This window comes from Chrysochloris asiatica, unplaced genomic scaffold, assembly GCF_000296735.1.
Source record: "Chrysochloris asiatica unplaced genomic scaffold, ChrAsi1.0 scaffold00097, whole genome shotgun sequence".
Classification (NCBI taxonomy): Eukaryota; Metazoa; Chordata; class Mammalia; order Afrosoricida; family Chrysochloridae; genus Chrysochloris; species Chrysochloris asiatica.
Genome location: NW_006408615.1, coordinates 8791458 through 8801189, shown reverse-complemented (window position 1 = coordinate 8801189; position 9732 = coordinate 8791458). Strand labels below are relative to the sequence as shown.

At 45.3% G+C, this 9732-nt stretch overlaps 1 protein-coding gene across 2 annotated transcripts in view; it reads right to left on the bottom strand.

Moving 5' to 3' along the window:
* Positions 1 to 4428, bottom strand: part of TTLL1 (tubulin tyrosine ligase-like family, member 1) — a 21316-nt gene extending 16888 nt beyond the window's left edge. For both annotated transcript variants that reach the window (XM_006866846.1, XM_006866847.1), the window contains exon 1: positions 4316 to 4428. In XM_006866846.1, coding sequence (XP_006866908.1) covers positions 4316 to 4428 — 113 coding nt within the window. The remainder of the gene's footprint in view (positions 1 to 4315) is intronic.
* Positions 4429 to 9732: the final 5304 nt, after the last annotated feature.

Genomic DNA, 9732 nt, shown 5'->3' with positions numbered 1-9732 from the left:
GTATATGATTTGTTGAATGTAAAACTGATGATCAGTCCTATAAACTTTCAAACTTTCACTCAATTCACAATAAAAACTTTGGAAAAAAAAAAAAGATGTATTGGGTTAATGTGCCAGACTGCAAAGCCGTTTGAACTGCAAGGTCGGCAGTTCAAGCTCACTAGCTGCTCCTTGGAAACCCTATACAGGATCGCTATGGGTCGGAATCAACTTGACCAGCACTTAACAACAACAACAACAACAACATTGGTAATTAGTAGTGACTGGAATGCAAAGGTTAGAAACAAAGAGGGAGGATCAGTGGTAGGAAAATACGGCCTTGGTGATAGCAATGATGCTGGAGATGGCATGATAGAGTTTTGCAAGACCAATGACTTTTTCATTACAAAGATCTTTTTAAACAACATAAAAGGTGATTATACACATGGTCCTCACTAGATTGGAAACACACATGAATCAAATTGACTACATCTGTCGGACGAGATGGTGGAAAAACTCCATATTATCAGCTAAAATAAGGTCAGGGCCCGACTGTGGAACAGAACATCAATTGCTCATATACAAGTTCAGGCTGACACTGAAAAAAATGAAAACAAGTCCACAAGAGTCAAAATATGACCTTGAACTTCTCCCACCTGAATTTAGAGACCATCCAAAGACTAGATTGGATGCATTAGACACAAAAGACTGAAGACCAGAAGAGTTGTGGGATGACATGAAGAACATCAAACCAGAAGAAAGCAAAAGAAGACAGGAAAGATAGAAAAGTCCAAAATGGATATCAGAAGGGACACCGAAACTTGCTCTCATTTTAGTTTAGAGATGCTCAAATGACTGGAAGAAGTGAGGATGTCAAATTGTTGAACAGAAGACTTCCAAGGACAGCTCAAGAAGACAAAGTCAAGTATCACAATGAAATGTGCAAAGACCTGGAGCCAGAAAACCAAACAGAAGGAACACGCTCAGCATTTCTCAAGATGAAAGAACTGAAGAAAAAAATTCAAGTAATACTGAAATACTGAAGGATAATACGGGCAAAATACTAAATGATGCAGAAAGTATCCAAAGAAAATGGAAGGGATACAGAGTCACTGTACCAAAAAGAACTGGTCACTGTTCAATCATTTCAAAAGGTAGCACATGATCAAGAACTGATGGTACTGAAGGCCGAAGTTCAAGCTACTCCGAAGGTACCAGTGAACAAGTCTCCAGGAATTGATGGAATATAACATAAAATCTTTTAACAAACTGATGCAGCGCTGGAGGAACTCACTCATCTATACCAAGAAATTTGGAAAACAGCTACCTGGCCAACCGATTGGAAGAGATCCATATTTGTGCCATTCCAAAGAGAGGTAACCCAACAGAACATGGAAATCATTGAACAATATCATTAATATCATATGCAAGTAAAAATATGCTGAAGATGAGTCAAAAATGGCTGTAATAATACATCGACAGGGAAGTGCCAGAAACTCAAGCCAGATTTAGAAGAGGACGTGGAACGAGGGATATCATTGCTGATGTCAGATGGATCTTAGTTGAAAGCAGAGAATATCAGAAAGATGTTTACTTGTGCTTTATCAACTATGTAAAGGCTTTTTGACTATGAGGATCATGGCAAGCTACGCAGAGAATGCGTGTTCCAGAACACTTGATGTGCTCATGAGGAATGCAAACAGTGACCATGAGGCAATCTTTCCAACAGAAAAAGGGAACACTGAATGGTTTAAAATCAGGAAAGGTGTGTGCCAGGGCTGTACTCTTTCACCATATTTATTCAACCTGTAAACTGAGTGAATAATCCAAGGAGCTGATTATATGAAGAACGTGGCATCAGGATTAGAGGCAGACTCATTAACAACCTGTGATGTGCAAAAGATACAACCTTGCTTGCTGAAAGTACAGAGGACTTAAAATACTTACTGATGAAAATCAAAAACCACAACCTTCAGTACGGGTTACATCTCAATATAAAGAAAATAAAATGCTCACAACTGAACCAATAAATAACATCATGATGAGTGTAGGAAAGATTGAAGTTGTCAGAATTCATTTTGCTTGAAGCAGCTGTCAAGAAATCAAATACCATATTGCATTAGGCAAATCTGCTGCACAAGATCTCTTTAAAGTGTTGAAGAGCAAAGATGTCAGTTTGAAGACTAAGGTACACCTGACCCAAGCCATGGTATTTTCAATAGTCACATGCGCATGTTAAACTTGGACAAGGAACAAGCAAGATCGTAGAGGAATCGATGCATTTGAGTTATGGTGTTGAAGAAGACTGTTAAAAGTACCATGGACTGCCAAAAGAACAAACAGATCTGCTGGAAGAAGTACAGCCAGAGTGCTCCGAATAAACGGATGGTGAGACCTCATCCCTCACACTTCAGACATGTGGTCAGGAGGGAACAGTCCCTGGAGACCGAAGACCCCCAATGAGATGGACTGACACAGTGGCGGCCGGAGTGGGCTGAAACACAGGACCAGTTGTTAGGATGGCGCAGGACTGGGCAGTGTTTCGTTCTGTTGTGCGTACGGTTGCTGTGAGTCAGAAGTGACCTGATGGCACCTGAGGCCCACAGGAGCAGACCACCAGGTCTTTCTTCAGGAGAACTGAAAGGTGAGTTCGAATCGCCAATCTTTCCAGTAGCAGCTGAGTGCTTAATCGTGGTTGCATTGCCAAAATTAAAAAAAAAAAAAAATGTCTTGCTGTCGACTTGACTCCGACTTATGACTAGTGATCCCACCAAATACACAGTAGAATTGCTCCGGAAGGTTTGCAAAGCAGTAACCTTCAGGGAGACAGACCACTGCGTCTTTCTGCCATGGAGCGGCTGATAGGTTCAAACCACCAACCTTCCAGTTAGCAGCTTAGTACTTAACCACTGCATCACCAGGGCTCCTGAATTCACTCCTGGTTATAATGTGGTGATCATTTACTTTTTCATCCTTCTTTCATAGATTGACTGGTATTTTCTATAGGGAGAAACTTCTCATCAACAATTCAGCTCCCCCAGAAGCAAGTCACATAGGAAAGCCAGAATGAATGTGTAACTCTTCCCCTATTAAGTTCTCGAAATAATGACTTGTTGCCTACCACCTGCCTCAGATGCATAGAGTTGTGTTCTGGCTTTCTAGTATCATGAAACAAACTATCCCAACATTGGTATAAGATAGCCTGGGGCAAACCCAGCTCAGCCCAGCCCAAGCAACAGACTCACACGGGCCAGGCCAAGAACACACGAGCAATACAAATGAGGCATGTGTGAAGCCCTTACATTCTGTGGTATCTGTTACCGACCCCTGGCTTCTTGTTGTTGTTAGGTGCCATCAAGTCAGTACCAACTCATAGCGACCCTATGCACAACAAAACGAAACACTGCCCAGTTCTGGACCAACCTCATAATTGTTGCCACACTTGAGCCCATTGATACAATCACTGTGCAAATTCATCTCACTGGGGCCTTCTTTTTCTCTGACCATCCACCTTACCAAACATGATGTCCTTCTCTAAGGACCGGTCCTTCCTGACAATATGTGCCAAGTATGAGAGATGAAGTCTGGTCATCCTGGCTTCCAGGGAGCACTCTGGCTGCATTCTTCCAACAGAGATCTGTTGGTTCTTTTGTCAGTCTGTGGTACCTTCAATATTCTCCTCCAACACCATCATTCAAATGCATCAATTCTTCTTGGTGGGCTTGCTTATTCACTGTCCAACTTTCACATGCATGTGAGGTTATCGACAATACCATGGCTTGGGTCAGGTGCACCTTAGTCCTCAAACTGACAGCTTTAGGGGAGTGATTAACTTTGCAGTCTAGGAGTGGAGGTCCCTGGGACCACCAAGGGAGAAGAGCAGAGAGCGGAACTCTATCCAGAGAAGCAGTGATACCAGAGATGGTAGCAGAGATGATGAAGTGGAGAGATGGAGCAGCTAGGGACTTTAGACCCAGAGAGGGAGAGAGGCGCTGTGTGCTGACGACTGGGGGGCAGGCTTGTAGGATATACTCTTTGGTTGGTTGATGATTCATGGAGGGCATTGTAACCATGGCAATGAAATGATATACGATAGGATGAATGTAAAGTTAATGTTCTCCCATGTAAGCTATCATATAATTCACAATAAAACATAATAAAAAGAAAGAAAAAACACTGTTATCTTTGCTCTTCAACACTTTATTCTGAACACAGAGACACCAGCTTTCAGAGTCAAGTCCTTGGTCAGTTGCCGTCTGGGTTCAGGGCACTAGAACTAACAGCAAGACAGACAGACAAGCGGCAGAAGAACAGCCCATCCGTTCCCCACACTCACCAGTAAAAATTCCAGTCCTCATTTTCTGACACTTGGACCCACCCTCTCTTTTCGAAGTTATTGATGAGCACCGACTTCTCGATATCAGTAACCCATTTCACTTTTCCTGCCATCATCCTGGAAGAAAAATCAGATATTAGGAGCTCAGAACTTCAGCAACAAACTTCCCCTCCAACTCCAGCTTCCTTTAAACACGCATGCAGAACAGGCTCTGGTGCCCCCAACCGTTTATATGGATGTTATTTAATGGTCCAGTGATAAGACTTTTTGGTTTCTTTCCATTGAGGTACAATCCATACTGAAGGCTGTGCTCTTTGATCTTCATCAGTAAATATTTTAAGTCCTCGTCACTTTCAGCAAGCAAGGTTGTATTATCTGCATATCGCAGGTTGTTAATGAGTCTTCCTCCAATCCTGATGCCACATACTTCCTATAATCCAGCTTCTCGGAGTATATGTACAGGTTTTTCATGAGCACAATTAAGTGTTTGGGAATACTCATTCTCCGCAGTGTTGCCCATAGCTTGTCAGGGTCCACACAGCAGAAAGGAAGTTTACGGGGATGGGGGCAGTGATTTGATGTGAAAGGGAGAACAGCTGAGGAAACACGTATGAAAATTGTTGCCCAACTCAACGTCATCAATGTCACTGAACCGTACATTTAGAAACCGTTGAATAAGTGTCTACGTTGCTACAACAACAAAAATGTAATTATTGTTTTTTTAAAGGCTGGCCTTCAGCCTGTGCTCTAGGGCCCTGTGAAGTCAGGCCAGACGGGATCCAGGAGCCCAGCGCGCCAATGCGAGACTGGGCATGCGCAGAGCTCTGTGTCCCCGGCTAATCCCGAGAAGGGGCTTCCAGCTACGCCCGGCCTCGGAGTCAGGTGCCGCGGGAAGCTCTGGCACCTCTGGGGACTGGAAGTAGCTTCATTCTGGGGACAATTTGACAAGGCAGACAAACCATAGGAAGTGGAGATGGGCACCAAGCTACACGTGCCCTTGGGGCAGGGAGAAGGGAAGAGAAAAAGCTGCCCAGAGATAACACACCACGTAGCGCTCGAGAGCGCCCCCACATGGCAGCGTCCATGAACTCGACATGCCTCCAAACAAGGCTGGATCATCACCAAGAGAAAGAGTGGCGGCCCAGAGATGGAGGCCCAGTTACAGCTTCACCAGCAAGTGACTTAACTTCTCTGAACCTGTTTCCTCATTTGTAAAACAGGGATAAAACCAGCTGCTATCAAGTTGATTCTGACTCACAGCGACCCCATGCATGTCAGAACTGTGCTTCAGAAGTGGACCACCAGGTCTTTCTTGCACGGACTCAAACTACCAACCATTCAGTTAGCAATCACCAAGGACTCCGAATGATGGGCTAAATGAGTGACTTGAGATAAAGTGTAGAGAACAGTGCATGTCACACAGAAAACACCTGAGTATTTGTTGTTAATACTGTCATCATCCCCACAGTACGGATGAAGAAACTGAAGAGGAAGGGGAAGAGCCTGTGCCCAAACTAGAGCTAAGGAGGTCATGGCATCCTGATTCAAACCAAACTGCCCCCTTCCCACACAGCCCACCACTTTGCCTCTGCAATCCTGGCTTTGGACACAATGGTGGCAGCTGCTGCTCACAGGATCAGTGAAATTGCTCTCTGCAAACTCCAACCAGCTGCCAGCAAGTCGATGCCAACTCATAGTGATCCTACGTAAGGTTTCCAGGACTGTAAATCTTTACAGGACACGGGAGCACACAGCCTCATCTTTCTCCCTTGAAGTAGCTGGTGGGTTTGAACTGTCGACTTGCACCCCAATGGCTAACCCTCGGTGCCACCAGGGCTCCTTGTAAATGCTAAGGTGCCACAGAAGCACCTGTGGTAGTTAAATGACCAATCAAGACACTACACCAAGTGACGCCAATCACCCCGATGGCAGTACCCTCAACGGGGAAGCCCTGAACACACACGCACACTCGGACACACACACTACACTCAGACACACACGCACACTCGGACACACCCACACTCAGACACACACGCACACTCGGACACACATGCACACTCGGATAGACATACACTCAGACACACACTCACACTCAGACACACATGCACACCCGGACACACACACTCACACTCAGACACACACGCACACTCAGACATACATGCACACTCGGATACACATACACCCAGATACACACTCACACTCAGACACACACACTCACACTCGGACACACACGCACACTCGGACACACATGCACACTCAGATAGACATACACTCAGACACACACGCACACTCAGACACACGCACACTCGGACACACATGCACACTCGGATAGACATACACTCAGACACACACTCACACTCAGACACACATGCACACTCGGACACACACACACACACACTCGGACACACATGCACACTTGGATACACATACACCCAGACACACACTCACACTCAGACACACACACTCACACTCAGACACACACACACAGCTGGACACACACGCACATCTGCACAGACTCACACAAGCATGCACACACATGTACACACAACTCTGTGTCAAAGCCAACTGCTGAGGGGATCTGACTTTGTTGTTGTTGTTGTTAGGTGCCATCGAGTCAGTACTGACTCATAGAGACCCTATACACAACAGAACAAAACACTGCCAAGTCCTGTGCCAACCTCACAATCGCTGCTTCATTCCTGCCTCGCAAACCCTAAAATCCTGACAAATCTGCTCACATCCTGCCCCCTAGAGGCCAAGCACAAAATCAGGCTTTCAGGTGGGAACCCATCAGCCAGGTGGGGGCTCCATCACAACCTCCAGTGGCTTCCTGCTTGGCACCACACCACACACATTCTTCATAAATCTCAGTGGTGACCTAGGACCAGTCACCTGGGGATGACAACAGAGAATAAAGTAAAACCTTAAGATAGTAAAGACATCTTCGAGAATACTGCCCTTGGACACCTTAGAACTGATTTAACCCCAATGGCTCAACTTTTAGACAAATAAGCTTATAAAGTATACATCAACAGTAGGGAGATACACACTGCTTATAACGATCAACCACATGAAATCATAAGGACAGCAGGTGCCCAGAGAGAAAGCTCGGAAGGCAGGAAGGGAGAGGAAAGAAGGACGAACGGAAATGGTAAACAGGGATAAAGTGAAAGAGCGCTGTTGCATTGTGGGGACTGCATTCCATGGCACAAATAAAATGTGTATGGATTGTTGGATGGAAAGCCAATTTACTCTGGAAACTGTCTCCCAAGTCACAATAAACAGTTGAAAGCAAAATAATAAGACAGTACCTCATACTTTGAACAGTAATAAAATGCTTCTGAGTGTATGCTTGCTAAGAAGGCAGAGAAGGCTTCAAAGATTCTGTGGAAAAATTCCGTTCTCTTCTCCTTGCATTTTTCCATGAACTTTTTGAAGCCCCCACATACTCTCATGCATTAGTTTTTAAGAAACACCATCACTCCCTGCTGTCGCACTCCCCAACTCCTGGTGTCCCATGAGCTACAGAGCTGTACTGCTTCACACGATGTGCTTGGCCGGCATCTTTATGGAAGCAGATTGCTGGGCCTTAATCCCACAGAGCTGCAGAGTGGGTTCCAGCCTCCAATCGTGAGGCCAACAGTTGATCACAAACGGTGATTGGGACACCCAGGTGCCTTCTCACCCATATTTTATTGAGCAGACGATGGAGCTTCAGAAAAGGTAACTAGTTGAGCCTAGAAGGTGGGGCTTCTTCAACCAAAAGTACGGTGGTCTACTGAAATACCACCTCTATGAAACCCACAGATCAGCACTTACTCTAAAGATGAGAAGAGAAGGGGACAGGGAAACTAGAATTCTGGAAATAGAACAACCAGAATGCAATTAAGGAGAAGGTGAGAAACCAACTTGAGAAAAACACAAATGTCACTGAACAATTTATATAGAAACTGTCAAATGAGAACCTAATTTTCTATTTAAAATATTTTTAAAGACTGTGAGATTTTCTTCCTCATCCCCTCTCCTTTTCTTACTCTGCTGTGTGAGTAATCACGTGAGAAACTGTAACTCATAGACAGCGCACCAGGCTCCACACAGACAACGCACCAGGCTCCACACAGACAACGCACTAGGCTCCACACAGACAATGCATCAGGCTCCACACAGACAACACACCAGGCTCTACATACCACATGTACTTAAGAAGCCAATAGGAACATCCATCCAATTTCCCTTCAGCTTCCTAACTTGGGCCTCTGTTTCTCACATAAAATACAATCAATCCCCAGGTAAAAACGCACAGCTAACCCCAGATGTACTCCAACCATGCTATGCCCACAGCAAAACTGTCACCTGAAGGTTCTGTGGGCACCATCTACTGCTTAGCAAGTGCACGCCAGAAAACTCTGGGACCTTCTCTTGTGACAAACAGTCCTAAGCTACACACCCCCTTCATTCCAAGCCCCCTGGTGGCAGCGGAACTGCACACATACACAGAGCCTGTATACACATGACCCTTACACATGCATCCAGGCATATACACAGAGCTTACACACATTGCCCCTGGAAACATAGTCTTTATACATACGTGTAGCCCATACACACAAAACCCTAACACACATACACACAGTCCTTATATATGTAGCCCATATACACATACACACAGCCTAAACACACATACATACAACTATACACAAACAGGCTATACACTCTCATATGCTTTCTTTATACACACTCATGTGCTTTCTTTATACACACTCATGTGCTGTCTTTATACACACGTACATAGCCTTACCACACACACACACACACACAATCAGGGCCCTTTGCTGCCCCCAAGCTGCAGCCTGGCTGTCCTTTCCACCGGCCTCCCGTCACCCTGACAACCGCACAGGCACACTTCCTCCGATGAGGCGCACTAACGCCCTTCAGCTGGAATCACTACTTCCTCCTCAGAGCACTCGTCTCCTTCCCGGGCCAACTGCCATTTGTGTTGGCGCTTAGCCACCTTGCCATTTTTTTTGTCTGTTGTTGCTGCTGTTGAAAATATACACAGCACAACAGATGGCAATTCAACCGTTTCTACACATACAATTCCACGACACTGACATTCTTCCAGTTGGATGACCATTCTCACCTCCTTTCCCGAGTTGTACCTCCCTCCCCACCACACACAAACTTACTGCCTCCTGTCTCATCTTCTGAGTTGCCGCTGTCACTTTGATCCCAGGTAGATAGTTCCTAAAAGGGCTAAATGGTCAAGGCAGACATTCTTGGCGACATCAGTTAAACTACTGTTTGGTTTATAAGCTGCCTTCAGGGGATACTTCTACTTGAAGGTTTAAAGATGACTTCAGGGTAACAGGCTCAGGAGTTCATCCAATCTCCCTGGCTCCAGAAAGTCTAGAGACCATCAG